The 27,519-nt window shown below is 50.6% G+C and overlaps 4 protein-coding genes across 4 annotated transcripts; 1 reads left to right on the top strand and 3 right to left on the bottom strand.

Moving 5' to 3' along the window:
- Positions 1-1,768: 1,768 nt before the first annotated feature.
- On the bottom strand, positions 1,769-4,169 carry EAH_00019200 (hypothetical protein, conserved; the record flags this gene model as incomplete). Its single annotated transcript, XM_013397373.1, has 3 exons — positions 1,769-3,185; positions 3,540-3,602; positions 4,075-4,169. The coding sequence occupies 3 exons, from the start codon at positions 4,167-4,169 to the stop codon at positions 1,769-1,771; spliced, it is 1,575 nt and encodes a 524-aa protein (XP_013252827.1).
- Positions 4,170-5,669: 1,500 nt separating this feature from the next.
- EAH_00019190 (hypothetical protein, conserved) lies at positions 5,670-7,124 on the bottom strand (the record flags this gene model as incomplete). Its single annotated transcript, XM_013397372.1, has 1 exon — positions 5,670-7,124. The coding sequence occupies one exon, from the start codon at positions 7,122-7,124 to the stop codon at positions 5,670-5,672; it is 1,455 nt and encodes a 484-aa protein (XP_013252826.1).
- Positions 7,125-13,641: 6,517 nt separating this feature from the next.
- EAH_00019180 (cyclin-dependent kinase, putative) lies at positions 13,642-17,917 on the top strand (the record flags this gene model as incomplete). The annotated part of the gene is made up of 6 exons (XM_013397371.1): positions 13,642-14,893; positions 15,266-15,376; positions 16,086-16,169; positions 16,552-16,634; positions 16,738-17,451; positions 17,654-17,917. 6 exons carry the CDS (start codon positions 13,642-13,644, stop codon positions 17,915-17,917), a joined length of 2,508 nt encoding a protein of 835 aa, XP_013252825.1.
- A 2,263-nt stretch (positions 17,918-20,180) lies between these two features.
- On the bottom strand, positions 20,181-27,301 carry EAH_00019170 (WD domain-containing protein, putative; the record flags this gene model as incomplete). Its single annotated transcript, XM_013397370.1, has 10 exons — positions 20,181-20,243; positions 20,356-20,562; positions 21,005-21,140; positions 21,317-21,417; positions 21,575-21,673; positions 21,820-21,928; positions 22,026-22,128; positions 22,367-26,418; positions 26,699-26,843; positions 27,148-27,301. 10 exons carry the CDS (start codon positions 27,299-27,301, stop codon positions 20,181-20,183), a joined length of 5,169 nt encoding a protein of 1,722 aa, XP_013252824.1.
- Between the last annotated feature and the right edge of the window lie 218 nt (positions 27,302-27,519).

The following is a 27,519-nucleotide window of genomic DNA, read 5'->3' as shown; positions in this document are numbered from 1 at the left end:
GGGGGGGGGGGGGGGGGGGGGGAGGGGTTCGAGTGTTAACGAAATTCTATGGCTAATGGTATAATTTGAAGGCAGAAATACATCTGATGCCCCTAGCTTTGTCAGGGAATTCCTGTCTTGTTTTCCATGCAGATGACCGAGGAGCTGCGGGCTTCTTTCATCGCTCAAGCCAAAGTTGCAACAGAGGAAGTCGGTTTCGTTCTCGCCTCATATCTGAAGTGCCTGCCATCTTGAAGTGCAGTATCTCTCTGTTCTGCCGTTACTTCATGCAGCTGCTGGCCGCTGCTAATGCGGTCTCTCAATTCTAATTCTGTCGTCGTTCCCGATAGCACTCTTAATCGAGTACTAGCCCGTGTTGCTGCTCAACTGTTTGCTGCTGCAGTGTAAGGTACAGATCCGTCGAGTTCGCCAAGACGCCAGAGCCAAACATCGTTCTCTTTTTAAAGATAGCCGCGCAAGTGAAGTCACCAGAAAGAACGAGGAACAGCGGCTCCAGCAAATCACAGACGATGCTATTAAACAGGCGACGCAATTCCTAGCTGATAAGGTCAGGCAGCTTGCTGGCTCCTCGTGCTAGCCAGAGCTAGCCAGAGCTAGCCACTGGAACCCAAGGGGAGCCGCACCATGCTGCTTATGTGGAGGGGCCCTGACGTTTGCCATTGAGAGAGAGATGGGTGCTGGATGTAAGAAAGTGTTTTTTCGCAACTTTTAGGTTTAAAACGCCCATCTGCCTTCATGGGACAAGCAATACACAAAGATGTCATTTGGTTTCAACAAAGTTCAATGTGCGTCTGTGTGTCCTAACAGTGTCTCCATATGCTGTACATCCGCGTTACCCTCTCGCTGTCTCTTTTTCTCTTTCTGGCCGCGTTTGCTTGCCTGTGCGGGCATCTCTGAGCTCCGGCATGTCTCCTTCCCTTTCGACTTTAACCTTGTCTTGTTGACTTGTTGACTTCCACATTTTGACGTTATTCTTGTTATGCCATTACTTGGCGTTCCTTGCAAGTCTACATTTTTCCGCCATTGTCCCTCTACTAATGTGTATTTCTTCCACATGTTTGGAGAAAAAAAGCTGCCGTACTGTCAGCCAGTGGATGGGGGGCGACAGGGCGGCTTTGTTTTATTTCTTGTTGGGAGGCTTCCTGAAAATAGAAACTATCCTATGCGGCACTGCAAAGAGGGCCGTCATTGGATCGCTTGGCAGTCTATGCTCTTCCCTCAAGGAGACAAGTGATCTCCGCAGCAGGCATACTCCCGTTGAAGAACAGACATTGTTTAAGTTAATTTGTGAACAGCAGCCACGTGCGCTGCATTACAGGCTCTCTTCTTTGGGTTTTCATTATAACGCACACGGTTCGCTGTTCACAGCGCGTAGTGAATATGCATAACGTGCAGGCATTTGCTCGCAGAGTAATATAGCCAAATGCAACATTTTCAAACCCATGCACAGGCAGGACGCTACAGCAGCTACACACAGCAACTTTGCCGAAGTTCACACTACAGGAACCGTTGGCTTTAAAAAAGGAAAAATAAAATACAGGCACTACAAATAGAATGTCTGAGGTAGGTGCGTAAATCAGGCTCTCCGGCATGAAGAAATGCCAGCACGCCAAAGGTACTAGGCAAAAACCGCACTACGTATTCATCAAACCCTTTCCATTTCTCCCTCGTCGTCTCACCGAAGCTTTGTCAATTTTTCTCCATCTTCAATAGGGGAGCTATTCGAAGACAGTAACCTGGAACGACAGAGCAGCGTGATGGCTTCGTCCTAGCATGATTCGCCCTGCAAGAACTGAAGTGCCCGCTCTGATTTTCTGCGTAGTTGCAAAGCTCCGCTTTCCACATTCTTAATGACTTCTTTAAACTTGTCTACAGGGAAAGTATTAAAAAGTGACCTCAACTGCAAAGCATACGATTCCGCCTCCTTTTGGACTGCAGCGCACTTTTCCAGATGTTCCTTCAAGCCAATGGATACCGGGTTAATCTTTTCAAACCTTGGGGAAGTGTCAGAGGTCGCTTTTCCAAGAAGGCTTGAAAGACGTAACTCTGCATCTTCTAAGGCCTCAGACAGCTCGACACCTATTTTCAGAATCTCCTCCCCCTCGGCGGGGCTAGGCACATAATTTCTTCTTTTATGGCCCTTAACTATCAGGTTGGCTATGCTCAAAGCATTTGCTTCCTTTGCTGTCATCGCCGCTCCAGTTAGACGCCTACGTGCGACTAAGAGAAGAGACAGAGCCCTCTGCCGTCTCTGCCGAAGTATCCCCCTTAATGTAGACCGAAGAAGCTCTAGTTCTCTCTCAAGCTCGGAAATTTTCGCGGTGAGTGAGTTTATTTTCATTTCTAGTCCGGTTGAAATCGCCTGCTGCATCAAGTGCCTGAGCCTGCCGAAACTTCGGCCTGACGGTTCCGTCTTACTGTTGAACCTCGACTTATGGGCGACCAAACGCTGCCATTCCTCAATGCTCTTGCGCAAGGCAGTAGCAAGGCGAGATCTATCGGCCAACATGCAGCGCAGCTGGGAATCTGCTTCATGTAGAAGCTTCATGTCCTTCTCCGTCAGATTCTTGGCCTCTGCGGCGGGGATAAGGAGGGCATGCTGAAGACGCCGGTAATCTGACTCGTATGGAAAATGCTCCAAGGGACTGGCTGCATAATAAAGGGAAGGTTTGAAGGTGCGGAGAGCAATCTTTTCCTCTCTTTCCCCAATATGCCTCCGCGTGAATCCTTGCTTGTGGTCTGGATTGCGGTTAGTTTTTTGAAGTGGAAATACTGTAGGGGTACTGGAGCCCTGGCGCCTGTGAACTGAACCGGGCGGCGCTGACGAGATGGGTGAAGCAGCCAAAAGCAGATCGCTGCTGCCCTCGTTGCAGTTCCTAAATGAACCGGATTCTGCCACGGACAAGATGCGTCCAGGTATACCTCTAGCCACCGTCTCAGCAGAACCCAGCTCTCGCAGGCACCGGAATCTACGAGCAATTGAGAAAATTGTTGCTGACAGGCTAAAGCGAGCGGCTGTGTATGCCCCGTGACAGTTCAGCGCATCCCCGGGTGAAATCTTGTTCCTGGAAGCCGGATCAAGTTTGCCAGCCTGAATATGTGCATGCTCACTTGACCCTTTACCAAAAGGCAGAGAGTATTCAATCCCTTCACAGAAAACCTGCTGGGCATGAAAACAGAAAAACCTGCACAATACGGAAAGAGAAAGCACGAACGTGCAGCTGCGCATCTCCCTCAGTGCGGGGGACTGAAACGTTAGAAATAATGCCGCGAACAGAAGGAGAAATGAAATGACACGCTTGTTTCATCCTTATACACTTAGAAAGAGAGACGAAAAGGGAAAAATGAGGACGTTTTGTTCAGTGTTCCATGCCAGGGACCCTCGAGTCTAGAGAGCGTTGCACGATATCGCTCGGCGCGTTGCAGGGTATCTTGATGCATTTTCGACCTGGCATTTTTCCATAGTCATTTTATCATTGCGTCTGAATACCATTCATTACGTCAGAGTTCAGTTCCATGCTTGTTTGCGCACAGCTCACCCGAAAGGGACACCGAGCACGACGGGAAATGGGAAGGCGCCGTCTCCTGCTTGAGGAGCTGACCTGCATGTCCAAATTAGCACAAATTTTACGTCTAGCGTGATTCCTGGATGCTTTTCAGCCACTACTCTTGAAAGAAGAGTGCTAGTTAATGCAAGAATATAAGCGTGGTGGTTGGAGTTTTTATTGCGCCGTATGCAGTTAATGATTGTATCTCTACCTGCAAGTTGGCTGACTGGTGGGCCAAGTAAGCGTAAAAGTACTGTCTCCATTGTTAGCGCATGTAGCAAAAGGAACTCTGCTGTACTTGCTCGTGGGGTTGGTTGATCAATTAACATTGATCACTGCGCCCTCCGTTGAGGAAGCATCCAACGGTTGATTGCCTCGTTGCACCGGAACACCCCTTGCTGCAGCACTTCCCGCACAAGCTACAACACACATGAGAGTGAGCAATCCGCTTCCCGATACACGCGTGAACACCTTTGTTAATTCTTAAGCGCCTTCCGGAATTCCAGTGGCATGTATACGTACACACGAGAACGAATGCAACTGCCTACCGGCAGGCCTTTGTACACTACTGGCATTGGCCTTCACGCATCCCCCGTGGGAAAAGCGGAACTGACTGGGCATAACTAGTGTGGAAGCTGGCGGGCCACTCTGCACCGCCTGCGACGTCTAAGGAGATGCATGCTCATTGGATTTGCGCGGTCAACTCAGCAGCTCCTCACCTGAGGACGAACGAACGAAATATTGCAGTTCATTTAAAGCACAGCTTCAGTGCATATTCCCGTCATTCCAGTGGTGGCTAAAACGATCAACCTATACAGAAGAGTGCGTAGAGGGCTGCTAGCGGCAATCAGTAACCCCAGAAAATGAGCAGGACAGCCACGCATAGTAATCCCCGTTGATTTTTGTTATCACTGCTGAAGTTCTCTGGTGGTGGCACACTTATGAAATTTCAGTGTGATGGCAGAAGTCAACGGGTGTGCTTCCTAGACGCACAGTTCCATACAGCCTTTAACCTAGGGAACCAGCGCATTTCAGTCTCTTCGTCAAGGTGTCTTTCTTACCAAACTATTTCCTATTACGCCCTTAAAAGTAAACTCCTGGTAAACTGTGGAATGAATATGGACCAGTAGAACAAGTCAGCGGCACTCAACCACTACTAGGCGCCTACAGAGGAGCAATGCGCATACGTTCGAGAGTCTCTTCTTAGGACATCTATGTACAAGCCCTGCATATGCGCACCGGTAGCATCACCTTTGTAAAACCCACTTGGAATCCTGATCCTTGAATTCTATGAACACCCCGATGCCGACTCATCACACCCTTATACTTGAAGAAAGTTCAATTAGGAACGAGAGTTCACCGTGATATAAGATACGTGAGCTAGCTCCTACAAAATGCCGGTATAATAAAGTACAGGGTTCTACCTGAGATAATACCTAAGTAATAGAACAATATGCACACGCTAGATATTGAAGTAGCTCTGAGTATGTTCGTACATCTCTACCCAGAAGTTTTTCTGCCCTTTCCAGTCAAGTTTCAACCAGAAAGGCATACTGCATTGTTCGCCGCGTCGCGTGAATCGTTGTCAAGATCAAAATGAAGAGTAATCAAACGGCAGAAACGTTTCGCACACAGCTTACGCTTCTGTTGCAGATGAGCAAACTCTCTGGCTAGACTTTACCATCGCACACATAAAAAGCCACCAACAGCAAGAGTAGACGAAGACGTGAAGATGCCTTTGCAGTTGTTACACCCGTACGTGGGAGAGATGGTTCCTTCACCCTCCTCTTGTGCGGAAACCTGAAGAGCCTCCAGTTTATGGGTTACATCAATCCACAACGACAAATGAGATGATGAAATGCAACGCAGAAGCTGGGTATAAACTGACGCTGTTCACCGTAGCGAACACGTAGAACAGGCTCCTTGCTTCCGCCAGGATGCTTAAGTGGCTATCTCTAGAGACCTTCTAGAGCAACAAAACGCAATTAGCGACGACTGCAATCGAGGCATTTGATCAATGAATGGTCAAACCATCATAGCCCATGTTTCTTTCCTTTGAAGTCATCAGCCTAATATGGTATTGCCATGGAGGCCATTTGCTGACTTCGTGGTGCCTTCGGTTCAAAAGTCTCCAATCCTAAGGCGCCTGAAGAGCGAACGCAAAAAACCTGGATCATGAGCCCGTTGCCGATCCTGTAAGAGAGAACTGCATCGATCAATAGCTCTCCGCAGCTGTAAATTTGCTGCCTCCAGCTCTTCAATGGTCTGACGTTTTGGAGCACTGATCAAAACGAATCTAAGTTGTAGGATAAATGTAGACGCCTCCATTTGGAGTAATTTGCACTTCTCATGGCGCTTTTCCATCGCCCGAAAAATGCGGAAAGCAGCAAATCGCCCACCAGAACGAGGTTCTAATGAATCCATCTCCGTTGTCAAGGCTTCCGTCGATTCCCGCATTCGTGTTAAAAGTTCCCTACTCATTTTCATAATCTCCTTCTCCTCAGCAGCAGTAGCCACAAAATGCGCGCCTTTAGGGCCCTTCACTACGAGAGTGGCCGCACTTACAGCTGCCGCTCCTTTTGAAGAGAGGTACATCCCAGATGCGCGACGCCTTGCAACTAAACGTAAAGCAAGCGCCATGTGCTGTCTTTGGGGAACCATGGTTTTCAATTCACGCCGAGTTCGCCACAACAGGCGTTCTTGTGATTGAGCTTCTTCTTTCAATTTGGTTAAAGCCCCCCGGAAAATTCGTTGTTCTTCGGCAGAAGTGGTGGATCCATCCAGCGCCAGCCCCTCCATACGGGCCTCAAGAAGGCGCTGTTTCGTTGTGTTTGCACGCAAGGATTTCAGAAGGTTGGTTCTTTTTCTAAGCATGCGTGTCAGATAGTCCTCCGCCGTATGCAAAAGTTCCAAGTCTGTTTCTGTCAGATCAAAGCAGTCATAACCAGAAAGTTGAAGAAGCTCAAGTTGGCGCGCGTGCTCTCCTATGTCCAGTGGGGGATCCAGCAACACGCTTTTCTCACTGACAGGTTTTTTCATACTGCGAGCTGTTCCCTCCAGTCTTTTGTTTGAAGCAGAAACATCAGGACGGTATCCGCCAAGCTCCCCTTGCAAATCGCTGCTCGTGGCAGGACTGACTGGAAAATTTTTGGATTGCCCAAAACTGCCAGGCATTCTGAAAGAAGCTGCACGAAGCGGGACTTTATGCGGCCCACGGTCTACGCTTCCTTCCGGAGTTTCCGGCGCCTGCAAAACGTGCCCTGCAGCAGGTGAAGTCCCACTAGCAGTGCCACTTGGAGAGCGCCATGAGGGGCCACTTGATGCACCGCTTGCAGTGCCACCAGAGCTGGCGCTTGCAGCGCCGCTTGTTGCTCTGCTTGCAGCCCCACCTCCAGTGCCTCCTGAGGCTCCACGTTCCCCTTCGGCATCCGATTCAAAGCAGTGCCTAAATGTGCCCGTCTCTGCTACTGAAAGAAGGCGTTCCCCTATGCGACCCGTTAGTCCTTCATGAGACTCCAGTAGCCTCAAACATTGGTGACCCCGCAATAGAAGGAAGATGGTCGCCGACAGGCACATGATGCTGAACATGTACCGGGCATGGTGGCCTTGCTCACGTCTGCGTGGTAGCTGAAAATATTCTGGATTGTTTAATCTGGTGCTTTCTATTGAGATATGGGGCACGTTTGGAGCCTCCCTCCCCTGCGTTGAAATGGCCATTGTGTCAAACCCTTTAACAACTTCAGTGAAGAGGTGAAAACCTGACTGTCCTCGCCACCTGTGAGAAAAGCTGTTGTTGCCTAAACATTGTTCATCAGAATATGGTGTTTTTCGCAGGAGTGTAGCTGCAGCCCTGCTGTCGTGCACCGCGATCACATAGCAAGAAGAGTCAAATCGGATGAGCTCACCAGCATGATCGGAAAGCAGTCTGTGACAAGCTGCAACAATATTCTGTTGAAAGTGGATGGTAAATTATCAAGCTTTCAAAAGGTTGTTGCATGGGATGGGAGGCGGAATGAAACGAGGTTCGGGACTCGTCACCAGGAAACAGTAGTCGTACAGTTGGCGAGAACCCGAAGAGCGGCAGTCATCGCTCCAACTTTTGCTATATTTTGTTCACGAATGTTAAAAGGTTATTGTAACGTTTTCTTTCAAGAGCAAGGAACTCTCTGCATTGAATAGGTGCACGGATATCACGCTGGCAGATATTGGTCATGCCCGCTCTGTTGCGTTCGTCCAGCTTCTGGATCGATACTCGAGAGTGTTGCGTACTTGTCTGTCTTGTTCTTGGTTTTGCCTTGCACTGCACTACTTATCATGTTTATTCATAGTAAACTTTTCATTTAACTTTTACAATTTTGATTTCGACAGGTGACGCGGAGTTTCCGGTGGAAGAAGTCGTCTTCTTAAGGCCCATTGCCATCTGTCAGACTTTGGTCTGGAAAGTACTGCCCGCAGTTCAACCTTTTCGTGATCTCCTGAGTAACTCCACTTCAGAAAATCTATTTTACACGTTGTTATGTCTTGCGTCGAATTCGCGGCACAGCTTGCATCCAGCACCGATGTAGTAGAGAGTTCCATTGCTTTCAGCGCATCGTAGGAACTGTGGTGGGATGTGCCGCCGTCGGAACAAATAAATTCTTCCTTCTTCCCAGATGAAATATATTTTCTTTCATGTATTCTGCAAGGTCGCCTTGACATCTAGCTATAGCGACAATGAAAAGGAGCTGTATTGGCCCTCCACTGAGCTCGCTTTCATTTTCAGGCAGTGTGCGAAGTTCAGCATCCTCTTGCGGCACTACAAACGCATTAGCGGGTGTGGATGACAAAATGCCCCCCATACGAATGACTTTTTAAATTTGGTTGATTCATCTAGAGGCGCTGTCGAAGCAGGCGTCTCTAAACCAGAGGTCGCACGCAGTGCAGTCAGCGACGTTCATATGCGTCAACGTTCCGTAGTTTTTATCACATCACTTGCTTCTTTTTTATTTAGACTTCTATTCAGAAAACCATTAGAATACTTTGACCCCACAACAGATTTTCCAAGAAAAATAACTTCTCTCCGTCGTGAACACCCGCATCTGTGTGCAGCAGTGTATAGTGCTTGAGAGGCAACACAGTTGCACAAACAACTCTAAGCTGTACTATATTACATAGTAATCGGCGCATTTAAAAGAATGCTTGTGGAGTTGCAATAGGCCATACCCTCAAGTGAGGTGAACCCAGTGTTACTAGCATTGGTATTTGCTGTATTCCAAAGCATCGGAATTTAATTTAGGACTAGAGGCGGCATCTCTGAGGGCCTCCCCATGGCTGTAGCTGATGCATCTTAACCTTCAGCGGTGGTATTTTCCCATCTCTCCACCCGATGCAACTTCAGAGATGGCGTGGACGCGGCCAACATTTTTCGGATTCTTGGGTGATGCGCTCCCCTCAGGAGCTACCCTAATCCTTGCAATTGCATGTGTCTGCGTTCAACCCTGGACGTTGTTACCATCTAACCTCCTCTTTTTTGTCTAGGTTCGGATGCCAGCAGTACAGTCCTGTTCCTAACAAACTCATGCTGCTGAGACGGCTTCAGCTTTACAGTCTCCCTGTGCCATGGGCTAGGCAGCTGCTGTAGCGGTAAATATGTAAGGGGTAGGATGCCCTTATACCCTTTATTCTATGCGTTTTGGTGCCGCCCTGGTTGCCTGTGCTTCCCAGACGTCTCGCTATAGACAGATACCCTTGCTTTCTCCAAGCGGCTGGGCGCGCAAAGGCGTGCACTGTCTGGTGAACAAAAAGGGGCTGATGTTTCGGGGTCACTCACAGGTAGGCTGATGTACCCGTAATTGTGTGCCTTTCGGGTACTGAAGGCCAAGTAGAGCTTTAACAATCGACTACTGTTCTACTGACTGCATAAGTTTGGGGGGGTGTAGGCGTGCTTGCGGGAACGCCTTGAGGTTGGAACAAGAAGTGCTGCCAGGGGATATACGTGCGCCTCCCCACACCACCAGGGCCTGCGCTGCGGCGCGCATTATCTAGGGATAATTGACTCTTAGTAGAAACACCTTTGTAACACCTTTACAAGTAGGCAAGTGTCTAGTTTCCGCTGCCCAGGTGCGATGCGATGGGTGCTCGCCCTTTGCCGTGAAGAGCTGCTATAGAGTCACAGACACTGACGATCAGAGTTCGCAGGAAACCTGTGGACTTCCCTTCCAGTCTCCAGGGATCCTGAGCACGGCACTGTCAGCTCCGCAGGCGGGAGCGGGGGGGAGTTGGTCTGTCATAAGTCGCAGTATTCCGTGCTGCAAATTCAATTATGAACCCCGTAGACAATTGTTGAAGGCTGACCTGACCCTCAGCCAGCCTGCGAGCAATTACAAATACAATTAAATTTATTTTAGCAAAATAAGTCATTTTTCTTACTATTAATTAAATTACATTTACCAATTTGAGACAGACCATTGTGCACCTGCCGCCCCTCCTTGCCCTCATGTGCCTGGGTGCCAAAATAGGGATGGGTACTCCGAGGATGCGAAGAAGCGCAAATACCGTGAAGGAGAAAATCAGAGGGCAAAAATACGGCAAAAAGGCACCCAGAATATGCGGATACTTCATACTCTTGCTGTTGCGGGCCCGCATCTCGCTGCGGCAGGACCGCGTAGCGGCGTGCTAATTTGTCCTGTATGGTGCTTTGGGCCTTGAGCCAGGGTTGCAATCCGTTTCCTAGTACGGGTATGCCGGGTAATACGAAGATGCGTGGCGTACGACAACAGATGGGCACAACAATGCACGTGCGCGACGGTGTGTCCAGCCGACTCCAAAGACATGCTCCAGCCCCTAAGTGAGAAAAATGAGTGTAAGGAATTACGGCGTCGTGCTGTACATAGGAACAGGCTGCGGAGTAGATCACGACGAAAAATTGAGTAGAGCAAGGAAGGGTGGAAATATGATGGGCCCCGGCTTCTCGATAGGTTTGACGGACCAACAAAAGGTTTGTACACGGCCAAACCGTGTGCTGGGCTGTGCGTACCGACGCTTTGAGTCGCTGCTGCTGGGGCGAGGAAGACCCGTAGATGCTTCTGAGGGTTTGCTTCGCACACGCCATCCTCAGAAACCCACTCATGCCGGTCTCCAATTCATCTAATGCGATTCCTCCGTTTCTGCGTCTCGTCGGGGCATCACGTGCCTCATAAGTCTCAGTCTCCTCCAGTTGCTCCTTCCCGCAATGACGTTGCAGTTTCGTGGGATATGAGCTCAGGGGGAGTTTGGGCGATTCTGTGAGCCTTTATACAAAGCTATCATTGATCCACATCCGCGATTTGACGCGTTTTTCAGAAATATTTCATTGGATTCATCCCCCGCTTGCCGAGGGAACAAGGCATGATAGGAATACCGTAGACAAGGAAACCACATGGCAGGGAGCTGTATCCAAAGCGACCACTTCTTTATAAACAGCATTCACACGGCTCCTAACGCTGAATGATTTTCACAGTTTTCCAGTTCCCTAATAGATCAGGTGTTACATGTGCCGCCTGTTCTTTCATCGTCGCACCGGCATTCTATCTGTTTCCCCGTGTCCAGTAGCGCTAGCAACTCACGAACATTAATACGGGCTATGATAGTCACAGAATTGAGTTGAGGAAGATGTACAGGTGCTGCTATCACCGCCGTTGGACTCTTCGCTGCACTACACATTTCGTGGGAGCCAGAGCGTTCCGCTTATCTCTTTTTTGGTCCCCTGACAGTACGTCCAGAATTCTTGTTTCGCCATGTCCTTTTTCTTCGCAAGAAATCCAGAATCATACAACCTTGCGTATTGCAAAAACACGCGCGCTCCCCGTGGTACTTACCGCAGCCTTTTTGAGTGCCCGACTTGCGAGTTGCGATCTGTTCTTGCTTCGCGGTTGGCATTCACAGCCAAATTTGTACATCTGAGTCATTTCCAGAGCCTTGTTCTTCCTCCTCAGCCAAAGCAGTGGAAGCGGTGTTCTTTTTCTTTCCCTGACGCTCAGGTACTTCATCATCTTGGCAAGCTACACTAGAGGGATAGGCCACATTTTGCTTTGCTCCAAGCTAGTCCTGCTGTGAATAATCTACGAGTCCAGCGTGGGACGCATGTTCTTCAAGGATTGATACCTTTTGATGTACCCCTCTACCGGAGACTTCCTCAGCTGAAACCGCCTTAATTATGCTGCAGCCTGTTCTCTCATAAACCTGTGTAAAAGCCAACATAGCAGCATACTTCGGCTGGCTCCCAGTGATCTCTCCTGAAGACGCGCATCCATGCATTGGTAAAACAACCACTGCCATGCCTCCCCCCCTGATTCAGAGGGCACTAATGGCAGCGATTGTTCTTAGTGCAAATTTTGAAGAGAAAAGCACATCTAAGGAGAAGCCGGGGATTTCCCCTCTTTCCCCGCACTTCTGCGCCGCCAGTTGGCGGAGAAAGAGGCACTCTCCATGAATTGTTTCTGGCTGGATGGGATGTGGATTGCGCCTTTGCTCCACCACGATGAGGCGTCCAACCTTTTGTTGGTCACCCGGCAGAGGGTATATTCTAATCAGTCTGCAATAGCCAGAAGGGAAAATGGCTGAAATTTTGACGATTAAATGACAGTCATCCAAATTTTCGTGTTTCTTTTTCACCCGGAAGATCGCCTTCATCATTAATTCGTGTTATGCATCAGGCTAACCATACAGGGGGGCGAGGTTTGCTGTTCTCTGCTGTGCTTCTCAACCATTCGATGCAACCATGTGTACTTGAGTCCTCAGCCTTAGCGGAGGGCATTCGTGACCTGCAGTAGAATCAAAATACTTACAGTAGGCTCTCAAAAAGGGAGTGGCCTTCTCCCCAACCTCCAGACAAACTAAGCATAGGGACACAAGGGCCTGGGGTTGAGGAGGAGATTAAGGGGGCCTGTAATACATTACAGCACGTCTTGCTGCAAAGGCGGCAAGGGAACCCCACATGCGAGCCTGCAAAGCGTGTACCGACACAATAAACTGTTGTTAAACGTTTACTTGGCTCTCACTAGCCAGCCTGCGAGCAAGGAGAAACTTGTCTACCAACTTTAGGCAGATTGTGCGACTCTCTGCGAAGGGGAGGTCGTGTCTGCCGACCTGAATTGCAGTTGAGGAGCGTTCAACACCTCACACATGGTCAGCTCACATGATTTTAAGGCAAGAAAAGGGAAAAAGAGCCGAAACCATGGCTTGTCCCTGCGGCATGCAGATTGAAGGCAAGCTGAGCAGGTGGGTGTCTTGGATGGCAGGACAAGCCAGCTCCAGGGGTCATGGGCTAGACGACAGAAAAAGTATTGTACCTTTATCGCAACTGCAGTGTAGGGATAGGTAATGCATTTTCTCTGATTTATATCCTATATGGAGCCTGCGGCTACAGATATTAAAGTCCCTTACGTGTTGCTTTGGAGTGTCCCTAGTACGACCAGCCACCACCCCTAGCTGGATCTACCTGGTGAAGGCGCAGCCATCGACTAGACCACTAAGGGAGGCCCTTTACGCCAGATTGGATGTCTTGCCGAATCCTCAACTGAAATTTTCGAATTACGTGCAGCTTCTATCTGTGTATTGCTCATTTTCTCCTCGCTGACGCCCTGGGCGCTCAATCTGGGTAGTGCTGGACAGGCCGGACCCTCGGTGTCTCGCACAAGTTGCTGTGTACTTGCGCATTTTTTGCTTTCTTTGTTTTATTTCGTTAGAGTATGCCATATTGGTTAAGGATCTTGAATATTTCCGGTATTCTTCTGCATCGAAGGGGGCACATCTGCTGAAGTTGCCTGCGTGTCTCGCGCTCGTTAAGGGTCGGTTTTGTACCTGTGCAGATGCTACACCACGGCATAAATGTAGGTCAGTACTTCGTCTCTTCCCGTTGGATTTGTAGCGCAATCAAGAGGCGAGGGAGGGCCCAGAGGCTGGCCCTACTCCGTCGATATACGCCCATCTGCGCTTTCAAGGCCATCGTCGAAGTGGGCCCCCAAAGACCGAATTTTCCTTTGATCACATTTCCTCCTCCAATTTTCGTACTAAATTCAAAACCTCGCGTGGCTGCCTCCGCCAACAGCTGCTGCAGCAGCAGCAGCTGGGCGCAATGAGCCCGTCTACGGCTCGAAAGAGGCATCAGCAGGAGCCTCCTGTTCCCCCAGTTTCACCTTCTCTACCCCCATGCCGCCTCTCGCAGCATCCTGACACAGAAAGCCCTCTTAATTCGCTGCATCAACGGCCATCGGATTCCCCGATTCCAGATAAAAAAGGCCGCAGTTCTGGGAGGCGCTTTGCATCGTTGCAGCGGCTTTGCGACTGCTGTGTCTCCCCCAAAAGACAGAGGGGCCCCAGGCGACCGCGACACAACTTACGCATTACATCAGCAGCAGCAGGAGCAGCATCCACGGATACGCCTGGTGAAGGCGGACGAATCCGACACTTCAACCCGTTATGCAGCGGCAACAGCACAGCAAGGACACGACGCCGGAAATGCTCAGGAGCACCAGAAAAAGTAGCACCAGCATTAGAAGCGGCATCGCCTGCAGTAACAGCAGCAGAGAATCGCCATGCCACCAGTGTTTGCTGCAGCAGCGGATGCGAGACTGAAACCATGTTATCGACGTCCGCCTCAGGCAGGGATGAACCCGCTGGAGGCTGCTTCTCTCCTTGTCCGGCAAAAAGGAAATCAAAGCAGGCGCCACCTGCAACGGCCGCTTTTGCTGCTGCAGTACAGTCGGTTACGGCAGCATCAACCGGTGCAGCACGAAGTGGATTACTTGACGTCTCAGCTCGTGGTTCTGAGGAGCTAAACGCTCTTCAGTCCCCGTTGGTGCAACAACTGCAACAGCGGCAGCAGCACCAACGGGCCGGTAACGTTGGCATATTTTACAATCCTAGCGCTGGCCAGCAGGCAGCAGGAACCTTTTGTAAGGCGGCGGCAGGGGTCTCAGCAGTAGCAGCAGCAGGCTCTTCCGCTGTTGCGTGCGAATGTGTCAGGCACAGGGCAGCCCAGACTGCAGCAGTGCTTCATAGCTGGTCTCCCAGAACTCTTTTGCCTGAACGGGTGGCATCAGCACCAGCAACAACTGCAGCAACAGTAGCAGCCATTCCTCCAGCAGTAGAAGCAAGGGCAGGCAGCGCCAAGCTCATTCCTGCCTGTTCCGGAGACGAGCCAACTGCAGCAGCAGCAGCAGCAGAGGCGTCTCGTGAAGCATTTTTGCGTGAGGAGATGCTCAACCTTGCTGAGAGCCGATACACTGCTGTGTTTGTTCCTGTGGACAAACAGCTGCTGGAGCAAATGAATGATGAGTTCATTAGATCCGATATCAGTAGATATCCTGTCAAGAACACACCCTCTGGTCAGTAGTCACCTGGACGCTTTTTGACACCTTCTTAGCGATAGAAAAAATCTACAGAGGTTCTGTTGCTATGGATACGCCGTGTCTAAGTGTGTGTGTCTCCGTATTTCTCCTTTTGCTTGCGTTAATACCCATCTGGTTGTGTTTGAGTGCATGTGCGTTTTTGCATGCTTGTGCATGTCTGCGCAAGTGTGTATTGGCAGGGTTGTGCGCCTCTTTGGAAGCATTCGCGCGTTATGCTGTTTATAGATGCTTGCCAGGATGAGAATTTTGTGTTTAACAAGGTGTGCGGGTGCCGCTGCAGCACTGTGTATGCGTTTGTACGTGGTTAATTGCGTGGGTTTACGGAGGGCGGAGCTTGCGTTTCTGAAGGCATTGTATTTTACTCTCCGCGATACTCCGACGACCGCTTCATCTACCGTCATGTCCTCCTTTCAGCGGGAGTTAAAAAGGCTGCAGAAGAGATTGCGAATGCAACAAAGAGTGAGGGACGAATGACATACAAAAGCGCGGTAAAATGGGCCAGAGGAGATAATTTATAAACTTTACACAGAGTATTATAGAGTTTTACTTCTATAAGGGTTATTCATGAGATTAGCTGTATTTAACAAAAAAATACGTGGGTTATCCGTGTTTTGAATGATATACAAGTCTTATTCGATTTCTTCATACTTGATTAGGTATATATGATATAATCTATGTATTTAAATAAACCACATTTACAGTGCCAGGAGATTAAGGGTCTTAAAAGCAGAGAATGCGAATGTAGAATGCGGGAAGCGTGTACCTCATATATAGTGCATGCGCGGTACCGAAGTAGCCACCAGCCTGTGAAGGCTTAATATTATAACGTAGAAAGAAATGAAAATACGGCGGAAGCAAACGCCATCAGAAACAAACGGAAAATAGCAGAGCCAGATGCTCGTCTGCACGTATGGCTATCTGCGATTGCTAGCATTCGTGCATATAACTGCACAGGTGAAGACTTTGCCAGCTGTGGTAGTTCCACACAAAATCACACATTTAGACAGAGACACAGATGAGGTTGCGGCGTTTTTCTATTTACTAACAATAGTCAAATGGAGCAAAACAGCTGCAGTTCTTTTGGCGGTGCGCCCTGGCGCCTGCTGTTCGTTCCTTCACTTCCTACAGATAGTGCATTGGATTCGCTGCTATTTGTTTTTTTTTTCAGGTGCGTTCCTGACAGAGGGCCAGTTCATCTATCAACTTGGTATTCATTTATCTCCGGGGTGGGAACACTTCATGATTTTTAAAGGTAAATAGACAGGGAAGCGTGTGATCACATGCCGAAATGCGACGCAACGTCACGTTGGTCCCCGCTAGTGCGATAGGTGACGCTTCTGGGCCAACGTATGCTCTTTTTTGTCCTTTTCCGCCTGGAGAGCGAGCAAAAAAGAGCATTAGCTGACCTCTGCGTTCTGCTGGTGTGCGACTTATTTGATTGAAGCATTGGCACACGGCTTGTGTTTCTCTTCATGGTTGTCTTTCCCCACATGGCTAACCTTTTTAGAAAAACGATTTCGTAGTAGCTCTCGCTCGATGGCGCATTGATATCTGCTTCTTTCCCTAGAATGTCTGTCTTTGCCTCCCTCTTCTTTGTCTTTCCCTTGCGTTTATTACTTGCTACATTTTCCCAGGAGAGATGCGGGAGTTGATTTTGAGGAGGCCTCAACAGCAACAGGATTCCCAACACAGTCAAAGCCAAGCAAACAGTGACGAGGTATGCTCGTTCTGGTTATCCTGCTTACTAACGCATGCTGCCGTCCCGACGATCTTGCTGTTCCGATAGCGCCCTTAATGTTGCCTGATAATATGTTGCTCAGGTGTCCGAAGAGAGCGACGATTCTGAACCAGAAGAAACAGAAACGACCTCTGCTAGAGAGTCCCAAGCACCGCCTCCTCGGCATCAAGACATAGGGCGGTTGCTGCAGCAAATCGCTGAAATTGCGACAATTCATCAAGTCAGGCAGCAAAAGAATTTGCTGCAACAGCAAATGGCAATTGCCCGGGCTGTTGAGAAGGCAAATAGGCTGCTGCTCCTGATAGTGCAGCTGCAGCGGCCCCCGCAACAAATTCCACCAAAGATGTATGATAGAGTGAAGTGCCTCCTGGCAAGTTATTTTTTTAGTTCCTTGTCTCATTTTTCTGCTAAGGAAGAACAGCAACAATCATCAACGGCAAGGAAGTACTTACTGCAAAACAGCAGTATCGGAAAGCAGGGCCAGTTGCTCCTGCTGCTGCTGCAGTGCGTTGCTGCCTCAAGGCAGCACCAGCAAACTTCAGAAACAATGGAGTTACTGCTCCTGCATCACAAGTTACTGCTACAGCACCGAGGCTTCATGCAACAGGCAGTACCTCGGATCTCCATGCGAGGAGTGGAAATGCACCAACAAATCCTAGCACCTTCGTGCGCCATAGAAGCCCCGCGCGAGCTACAGGAGAACCAGTGGGCGCAACAGGAAGACCAGCAACAAGGCCGACAGCGGCAGGAAGGCCAGCATCTAACTCGACAAAACGACGGTCAAGATGACTGCAGAGTGAATAATACTCGCCCCACTAACAGCGACTACCGCAGTACGTCAGCACTGCGTCTTCGGAAACGTCGAGGCCCGTCTTCGAGTGAGCTACTTGAAATCCTTCCCGACGCACCCTTGACTTGTTCGCTTTAGTTTTACGTTGCTGACAGTCTATGCAGTTGCATCACAATTTGGTTCCACGTCGTTGTTCTCCTTTGTTCAGCATCGCCTCTTCCCCTTGCCACCCCACAAACGGGCAGCCTGCTTGCGCAGCAGCAGGGAAAACGACAGCCCGGTTGTTGCACTGCAGCTGCGACTGCTGACGATGGTGCGGCTGGTTCTGAAAATGCTGTTGCTGCCCCTGCTAATGCTGCTCTACCTAGAGGCCCTGCAGCCAAAGGAAAAGTTACCAACCTACCAGCTGCCGCTACAGGCGTTAGCAGCCCCACCTCACAACGCAAAGAGAAAAGACGACGCTATCCTCTGAAGCATTAGATGCTTCCCCAGGGAAGCGAATACGAACCCAAGCTTCAGGACGTGTGAATCAACAATTGACCAGGCGTGTTTTGTTTTGACGCATGCTTTGTGCATGCATTTTAATCTGTTTTGTTTTTGGTGCCTCTAGCACTGCTGAGAACGCTAGCCATTTGAAGCTGTCGATGCGTTGCAGCTCTGAGGCTGATTGAGCTCCATGGCCACCTTAAAGCCATCTTAAAATTCCCAGTGAAGTTAAATTCATGAGAAGATTGTGGAGCAACTATCACGGAGCTGTACGAAACTTGTGTTGCCTAATGCAAGCAGGGTTACAGTCGGGCTTGTATTGGTATTCACCTCAAGTGTGAGGCGAATGACAATACAGTGCCGACTGTAAGGGGATGATTGAGAAGAACAAAAACGTGTTTTCCCGTCTTACCTTGGATCCCATCCAAAGTAAAAAAGCTCCGTAATGGCCCCTGGCGCCCACACTTAAGGGGATAGCCGGCGTATTGAAGCTTACTTGCATACTCAGTGAACACGCTGTATTCACCTCACGGGGCTGGGGTGAATCTTTTAGCGTCTCAGTTGGCCGCCCGTAGAGGTGTTTCACTTATTCTGTCAGATTCTGCCTCCTGTGGAGATAGCTTCTCACCTGTTGCGTCGTTTATTGCAGCCCTACGCCTGGACCGAGTACAGGCCAGCGAGCTTTTACAACACACATCAGGGTATGGACTCACGCAAGCGCTACTCCAGCTGCCATGTCTGCTCAAAAAGAAAGCCTAGCGGATATCCAACGTTCAACTGGCCTCTATTGAAATGGCTCCCCTGGCGGTGGCTGAAGTTCGAATGAAGCTCACGTAAGAGCTCAGGGTCATTATCCTATAGTGGCGAACTGTCGTTTGGCAACGCTACTTCCGATAAATTGCTCGAGAATATGCTACCCATTATGATCCCAGTTGAGACGTCAAGCTCATTAGAGGAGCTCAGGCAACAAGGGTGCATCCGCTGCCCCTGTTTGCTCTGTCTATCCAAAGCCCCGAACGGCGCTGAAGGAAGATGAAGCACGAAAGGAATGCAGACAAGCGCTTGATCCTCCTTGATCAAGCGATTTTCTGCATTCGTTTCGTGTGTAGTCGCGCCAGCTTCCTGATATAATTGTTTACTTACTACGCAGTTAGCAAGCACTTCTAAGAGCTATTACCCGAACAAAACCTCTTCCTATCAGAAAATGGATACGCTGTGACTTGCTGTGGTTTGCGTTGGTGTCGTCTTGGACTTAATATAAGCCTTGCGACAAAACAGCTACAGCGGCTATTCAAGATGACACTGACAATCAGATGACTGACGGCTGCTCATTCATGGCAAGCCTGTGCAAATGGATGAAAAATCCCTATGCTGGCACGTCACGACGTCACCGACCCTCGAAGAGAGAAAACGAAGTGCCCCTACACGCGGTGTTCCGCGTGCTGTTCGCATATATCATCTCAGCTCGGAGAAAAACGCATTTCAGAGCGACATCAGCAGGCATTTCCAGTCAGGCAAAGAAAAGAAATATGGGAGCGCTCCTGCCGTTAGATCGTATCAGCAGCGGCCTCGCTACACAGAAATCCTTCATTGGGTAGCGCAGCAGAGTTGTGCACAGCGCAATACATCCCTAGCAAATTCTGACTGCAGGAGCGGCAGTCCAGGCGCAAGTTCACTGAGTGCAGCCTAGATCTGTACCTCGGAGATACTGCGGCTTATGAATTTGTTCTTAGGCATTTGCAGGATGGTTGACGCAGCAGCTATGATCATGCACTGCGACCACCGAGGGCGGAAATGCAAAGAACAACCATATACACCGACAACCAGGCACCGAACATGGGGAAGAGCTTCATCTCTATGAGCTTGCGGAAGACGTCTCAACAGAACAGCTTTCTAGCAGCTCTGGCCGACGGTGAGTCAACGCCTTAGGACAAATATCTTTGACGAATGCACATGAAGTGCAGATGAACCCTTAGAAGGAGTATTACTGTTGCTCTAAATTCATTTACTGACAACACGACAGGTACCGGCTGCATCTGTTCGAGCCAGCGAACTGCAGGCCCTTTTCTCCTCTGGTACAGTGGTGCAATGGCACCCTGCACGATAGTGGAGACCCCTGTTAAACTGGGCAGCGGCCGGGGCCGGTGCCTCCAACAAATTTCCTTAGACCGTTCTTTCAAGAAAAATGGCAAGCCAAGATCCGTGGGTAAAGGGAGGGAAAACAAATTCTACAGGGCTGTAACTTGCAGTTAACCTTGCCGAGCCAACCTCGCCGCAAGAGACTCTAGCGTGCATGCCAAAACATCCACGCCCTGCGGTAAAGAGGCACAAAACGAAGAAATTCCCATGCCATGGTATGCACGCTCACACACATGCTGAAAGCAAAAGACTGTGGGCAGCTCTGCGCATTCCACCCCTGCATACCTTCTCCACCTGACGAATGCCCAGCCGTTCGTTTGGAAGGTGAGCGTTGTCGCTAGCCTGCCCGAAGGGCAACTGGCAGACAGCTATTTCCTCGTTGCTTTGTGTGTGGCCCTTCAGTCCGGGAAGTCTTCGAAGAGCATCAGCGAGGAACGGAATTGCTGGCATTGAGCCTCCCTCTCGTACATAAAGTGGGTCAACACCCCAGACCTGTGACAACGAAGTGAAATCACCATTTGAACTCCACTGATAAAGACGCTGCTGCTCTGGTAATTCGGGAGGCGGCTGAACAAAGCCGTAGCGCACTCCGTCAGTTAGCCAACTATACTCAACTCTCTAGTGCCCCCGTGTCTTAGCACCTCTTTTATAGCTGCGTGCGCAGCCCCATAAAGCGCACGCGTTCTGGGAGCATCCAGATCTGCACGCCAGCAGCGTCCTTGTCGGAGACACTGGACTGTCAGTTTGCTTGCAGAACATGTTGTCTTGAACGATTCTTGGAGGTGATCTCGAATGAGATTGAACACTTCTTTTGGTCCCTGAGGTGTCAAGGCATGGAGTCGAAGAAGCAGCAAGTTAATCCTGTGGCCTATGCCACCATCAACATTGTCCGAGGAACTTCATGAACCAGGCGTACGAACAGTGGAGAGGTTACCTGCTTGGGCACAAGGCGCACGCTAATTTCTGCGGAAGCTGTTGAAGGAATAATACGCATAGCTCCACCAGCATGCGCGCAATTTCCTTTTAAAGATGCGTGGATGCCCAGCAAAGACATGGAGGGTTCCAGCCACCTGCATAGAAGACCAGCAGCATCCTAGGATTGCACGACTGCTGTTCTGGCGCACAGGTGCCTCCACACTGAGGCAAGGCGCAGCGGTCCAGATCATATATGCAACGTGACTACTCAGTTGCCTGATTTAGAAAGGTCAAACAGAAGCATGAAGGTTAGGGCGACGATTGGCTGTACCGTTTCCGAAGGAGTTCCTGTGGGCCGCCGACTCCACACGCAGCCGCACCCTCTATCCATCCAGTTTCAACAGATTCTGCAGCAATCTTGACGCGCTGGAGCTGAGGAAGACAAAGTGCAGAGTAAAACTAAAGATCTGAAGTGCCTAAGCAGACCACAGACTGGGGGAAGCTCTGCCGGTTTTCTTTGCAGTGCAATGCATTGCAACCTCTCTGAGAATCCAGCACATTTTCCACTAGATTAGCACTTGTTGCGCACCTCTGCGTCATCGGGAGGCTGAACGGAGTCGTAGAACCGAGGAATCGTTACGCGACCAGTGCTAGGATCGTATATCCGGCCCAACAGGTGAACCAAGCTCTGGAGAAGTACAAGAAGATGTTGAGCATTATGGGTAGCATGGCCAGTTGAATTTAGGCCTGGTCATGACTGATTGGCCTCGAATCATGTAGCCGCATTGGCACACCACGCTCCCAAGTACTGACAATCCGGAGATTGTTGCTTACCTGCATTGGCTCCTCTACTGCACCTCCGTGTACCCCTGAATGGTAGCCGCCTTCTCCTGTGGCAGCTGTTGCCTCCACGCGGATGTCCAGCACCCCCCGCATGCCGTAGCTGCAAACAACGATCAACACATATATACAGAGGCACGTTAAAAACTGTCTACGGCGCTCCGGCGCTCAGTTTGCTAGTGGGTATAAGTTCCACTTACACAAGGCATGGGGTGACGTCATCGGCCCAATAGCTATTGTTGCATATGAGGAAATGCGTCCCGTGAAGCCAGCTCGCCTTTTGCGCTACAGCATCAGCAAGACCTGAATACAACTCATGCCACGCACCATAAAGATGCCGTCATCATGAGACTCAAGCCGAACAACTGAATGGAAACTGGCAGTCACAACGCAAGTCAAGAGACTCCCGGCTCTGCACACGCTGCTCCACTAGGGAAAGTGGTACAGTGGACCGCGAAGCGATGCAGCAGCGAGCACAATGCCTCTACTTCAGCCATTGCGCGGGCTTTAGGGAACTTGAGATCTTCTGAAAATAGCGTACCCACGCTGCCGTTTTCCTCGTCTCCTTCGCAGATCCACACGAAGTTGAAGGGGACAGCGGGGTCGTTCTTAGACGGTGTTAGGGGTTGAGTTTCTAAAGCTGTGTTGGAGCCTGGAAGCTGCGAACGCTGGTCGTGTGTTGCCTGATTTACCCTATGTTTCCGCCTCCATTCTGCTATGAACTGCTTAACGGCTAGCAAAGAACAGATAATGGGTCCCTTGTTGTCAGTCACTCCCCTCCCATATATGTAGCCATCTTTGCAGTGTATTCTCCAAGGATTTGTATGCCAGCCCGTGCCATGCCATTCAGAAGATTTGGTCTGATTATCTCGACGCTTAGAATTGTCAAGATACACATTCGCCTCAAAGCTGCAGCCAGATGCCGGCTGGTTCCCATTTGTGCGCGGCAGTGCGGTCGGAGACGCCGCAGCGGTAGTGGGGGAGGCTGAGCCTTCTGACCCGTCGGAAGGGGTCGGTGCAGAAGATGAGGAGCTACCTCCCGCAGATACAACGTCGTAGTGCGAGTAAAAGACGATTGTGGGGTGCTGCGGGTTCGTACCCAGACGGCCAAACACCACAGGGTGCGGCTGGCCCTCTCCTTGGTCACCGTGGAACTCTGATGTCGCCGTTGATCGGCGAGGCCACACAATATCCACCGTAGCTCCAAGTGCCTGCTCAAAAAGCTGCGCGACAAACTTGGCAGCACCGATGCAGCCGCTAACGTGTCGGGGACATCGTGAGGCTGAAATTGATTTATATGCAACAAACTGAGCGAGGAGGGGCAGGAAGTCTCTCCGCCTAGGTTCCAGACCTCCCCCAATTGTCAGTGGCGGCAGTGAAGGCATTGACGCTCCAGGTGTGATAATCATGCTGCTAACTCGACTTCCACACAGCCCGCGCTGCCCTTGTGTCGTGGTCTCCTCAACCCTTACTCTCCCCCCAGCAGCACCTCGCTGTAGAATGCTTGCAGTTGGAAGTATTGATGCACATCCAGCGGAAGCTCCAGTTTTAGCCGCATTAGCACCCTGCAATTCTGAGGCCAACGCAGCTGTGCCTTCTGCAGGTTCGCTCGATAGCGACGCCTCACGCGTTGCAGCCCGACCCTGGTCGTAAGGATCTCCAATGGATTCTTCTTCACCCAAATCTCTCTCGCTTATATTCCAAACACCTAGTTTCCCGTCACCTCGCCCTGCCCACAATTGTAAACCGCCTTTGCCTCTGCCGCCAGCAGTGGTGGGGCTAGTTGGGAACGCACCGGCGCTCCCACTGTCGGGAATACGAAGGCTCGACACGTCTGGAACTAACAGCAGGTCGGTGAAAGATACGCCACTTTTCTGGCCTTCAAAACTGCCTGATTGGAAGGTTTGGCGGGTGCCGACGCCTGTAAAGCGCCCATTATCTGCGAATGTAGGAGACGCATTGAGGTTGAGTTGGAAGGCTACAACCATCAAGTCGAGCTGCCAGACGAATAGCTCGCCATTGGCAGACCCGCTAATCAGAATGTTCCGCGCAGCATCCGCAGCAAGGGCTAGCACCTCTGACGTATGCACATTTAACGTCTGTATGCAGACAAGCTGCTCGAGGGCCCAGACGCGAATGCTACTGTCACGGCTTCCACTAAACAAGAGACCCTGAAGGGAATGCACATTGTCATCAGACTCTTTGGAGCACTCGGTCTGGGGACTCTGTACTTGCAAACGATCCCTAGGTCCCCAGCTGCGCAAGTCCCGACAAAGAGATTCTACGGGGGCCTCTGTGTACGCCACACACAATACCCCTCCATGGTGACCTGAGAGCTCTCCCACCAGGCTCCCATTCTTCCCCCACAAAAGCAGCCGACCGTCGCCTCCACCGCTGCAGATGACTCTTCTGCCGCAGCTGGTGAGGCATTCCACAAAGCCATTGTGTCCACTTTCGTCCAGCCAAGGTCCGACTAAAGACTGATGAGAGCACTGACGTTTTACACCGGACTGCTCGAAGGGCAAAAACCGCATTTCTATCTTCAGCCCCCCATCGTTTTTAGACGGCTGCGCCACAATTTTGAGGCTCGAGGTGCTGGTTACAACCCTGTAAGTACCTGGAGACGCCGACGCTGCAGCTCCTTCTGGTAATGGGACCTCCAACTCGTGTGGCGCCTTAAAACAGTACACAGTGCCAGTGGGCGGGTACAGGCACCCCAGCCTCCCAGAGCGAGAGCACTTCTTCGACCATAGGGCTGTCGCTGCGTGTGACGCGTGTAATGTCACGCTGCGGAGAGAGCGAGCAAAGCCAGCAAGGAGGCATCGGAATGACTCACCCTTAGCCAATGCAGACGTGTGACAGGGTGAAATTGCCATACCAGGGCTCTCGTGCTGGGCGGGTAAGTGGGCACTCTGAGGTTTCTCGGAGAGGCATGGTGCATCCCCAGAGAAAAGCGAGCGCAGGGACTCCCTTTCTTGCTCTCCCGTAAATTGAACCTTCAGCTGACCCGAAGCAAGGGTTTTTAGTTCGAAGTCTCGGGAAACACTCAAGGGAAGAGACTCCTGCTGCGTTGGCTGGAATGAAACAGCATTCGCCAAGACAGAGACCATAACTTGCGTATGGCGGAAATACCGCAACAAATCACTTAGGAACACCGCCCCGATCTTGGCTGACTGGAATCCAATAATCAGAAGGAGGTTGCATTCCGGCTCATCCGCAAAGGGATTTAACTGAACCTTATGAAGATCTGCGAAAGGCAATGAAGCCAGTGGAGAGGCAGCCGATTCCTCACTGCTTGCCCCCCCTGAGTCATCAAGCCGCATCGCAACGCGTATCCCTTGGAGGCAAGCTTCACATGCATCCACAACGCACATCCTGGTAGATGGGTCGTGGCGGCTTCCATTTGTGCGAGCACAGCCGGAAGCGTCCCTGACCAGCAGAGACAGGACGTCACCCTGGTGAGGGAGAAAAGTAAGGCGTACAGCTAACAAGTCATCAGCATCAATAGACACCCTGGGCCCATCGAGGCAAACAAGTTTGCCACTAAGAAGACGAGGCTCACGACCACCAAAGATAAGTGGAGAAAGATCCCAAACAGCCAGGGAGGTATCGCTGCCACCTGTCACTAAAAAGACTTCCGGAAGTGTAGAGTCGCAGGCCTTGCATGGAATTGCTCTCCCAGTGCTCGCACAGCCCCGCCTGAAGATATTGGCGTGAACAGCCATGGCTAGGACTCCTCCCACATGCGCTTGAAACGATATCGGCGAGACAGAGGCGCTGGTAGCATCGTAAATGACGACCTCCCCACTCTGCATGCCCGCGAAAACAAATGTTTTTGCCGCTACAGGGGGCGCCGAAGATGACGCTCGGGAGGAAGACTTCAATTTAGTGTCACTTTGGCAACTTGCAACGTATATCATGATGGTTTCAAGACATAAGATGGCACACGAGCCCGCAAGAAGCTCGTAGCACTGCTGGTTGGCACCTGGTGTCTCCAAATTAATCTCTGCATGATACAGATTTGTCGGCAGTGCGCCAACAGAAGAGATAGATGAGCCAGGCGGACTCTGAGACTGACTGTCTTCTATTGCCGCCACGGTCTGTCTCTGCACTTGAACCGCTCGCATCTTCTTCTCCAGGCCCTGCAGCTTGACTTCCAAAGCTCGCCAAGCAGCTTCTTTTCCATCAGTGGATTCAATACCCGCTGCCAGTTCATGGATGAAGCCCTCTAGGGAGCGCAGCGCCATTACCGGCAGTTCGTCAGCAGCACCAGGAGTCCCCACTGGAGAATTCGAAGCTATTTTTAACAAAGACGCGAAGTCCTCTTCGAGTTTATCTGCTAGTGAAGCCGCTAGACCCCTGCGCAGAGTTATTTGCCCGTCAAGAGAGGGGCTGTCTGCCTCCTGCAGGGGTAACAAGGACCCAGACCTACGGCGACTCCGCAGCAGCGAGGGCAAATACCCAACGCTGGATATCGGATACAGCAGAAGATCTATTGCTGGGGTGATCAAAATCATCGTATTCCTCGGAACCGGCATCCAGTCTTCCGGGTTAGAAGTAAGAGGCTCACTTGTCACAATGCATATGTCAGTCCTGATGAGAGAAATCTCGCAAGACAAAGCGCGCGATGAATTGCGCATGACTCACAAAAGCGATGGGCAAGTGCTGCAGCTGGCTTGGCACATACAAGAGGAAGAATAATGATCATTCAGCTGTCCAGCTGCCATCCTAAGCCGGTAGGAATGCAAACATGCAAGCGGGAAGGAAGATGCTGTGTGTTTACAACAGGACTTGGCCACAGCCACAACCGTCGGGTGTGAAGTTCCCTTATGGTTAGCGCATTGGGCGCCGGCAAGCCAGCTGTAGCATTTACCTTTTGTCTTTGTGAGTCATGCGAAATTCATCGCATGTTTCCTCCAGCTGCTGCCACGCCGTCCCTGTGGCAAAATAGAGACTGGCTGGCATCGTCGGGCTTGTATTCCCGGATGGGTCTGGCACGATGGCGGACTTCCCCGATTCTGAAGGCAGAACGTCGGCGATTAAGAGCACACAAATCGTGCCAAACCTCCCTCATCTACAATAAATAGTAAGAATCGGTACTCTGGGCACTGTATGGACCTTAAACTGGGCAATACCACTGGGATCTGCGAGAACACCCAAGCCTAGATATCGAAGCAACGAACACCACAGCTTGCCCTTTTTCTAGAAGAGCAGCTCTGTCGTTCGTATGACTAAGAAGTGGGAAGACTCTTGACAAACTCTAGGCTTGTCTGGCGTCTGCGTTAATCGTCGTATGCAAACAGTTAAAGGTTTGCATCTCACCGTAAGCTACTTCTTGAGCATTTGTGACAAATCTTGTGGCAACAATACTTTCTCCATCCGACACAACAATGTTGATTAAGGTTATTTCTTCTATCTTTTCCCTGTCGAGCAACCAGCATATCGTTGCAATCATCTGCTCCACCGCCTCTTTCATCGCAGAATGCGTTGATGGTTCTGTAGGACTATTTGGTAGTAGAGCCAGAAACACCGCGAACAGGCATGCACTGTCAATACAGCTATTCGTTATCGCAAAGGAAAACATCGGATCCGGAAGGAGACTGAGAAGATCCCTGCAGAGATGAGCAGCGGCCACATATGATGCACCGTACGGCCTAAACGGAGGAGAGCCCCCCCCCCCCCCCCCCCCCCCCC

The sequence above is a fragment of the Eimeria acervulina genome, genomic scaffold (genome assembly GCF_000499425.1).
Source record: "Eimeria acervulina Houghton genomic scaffold, Eah_scaff128, whole genome shotgun sequence".
Lineage (NCBI taxonomy): Eukaryota > Apicomplexa > Conoidasida > Eucoccidiorida > Eimeriidae > Eimeria > Eimeria acervulina.
This window is presented reverse-complemented; position numbering and strand designations above follow the sequence as displayed.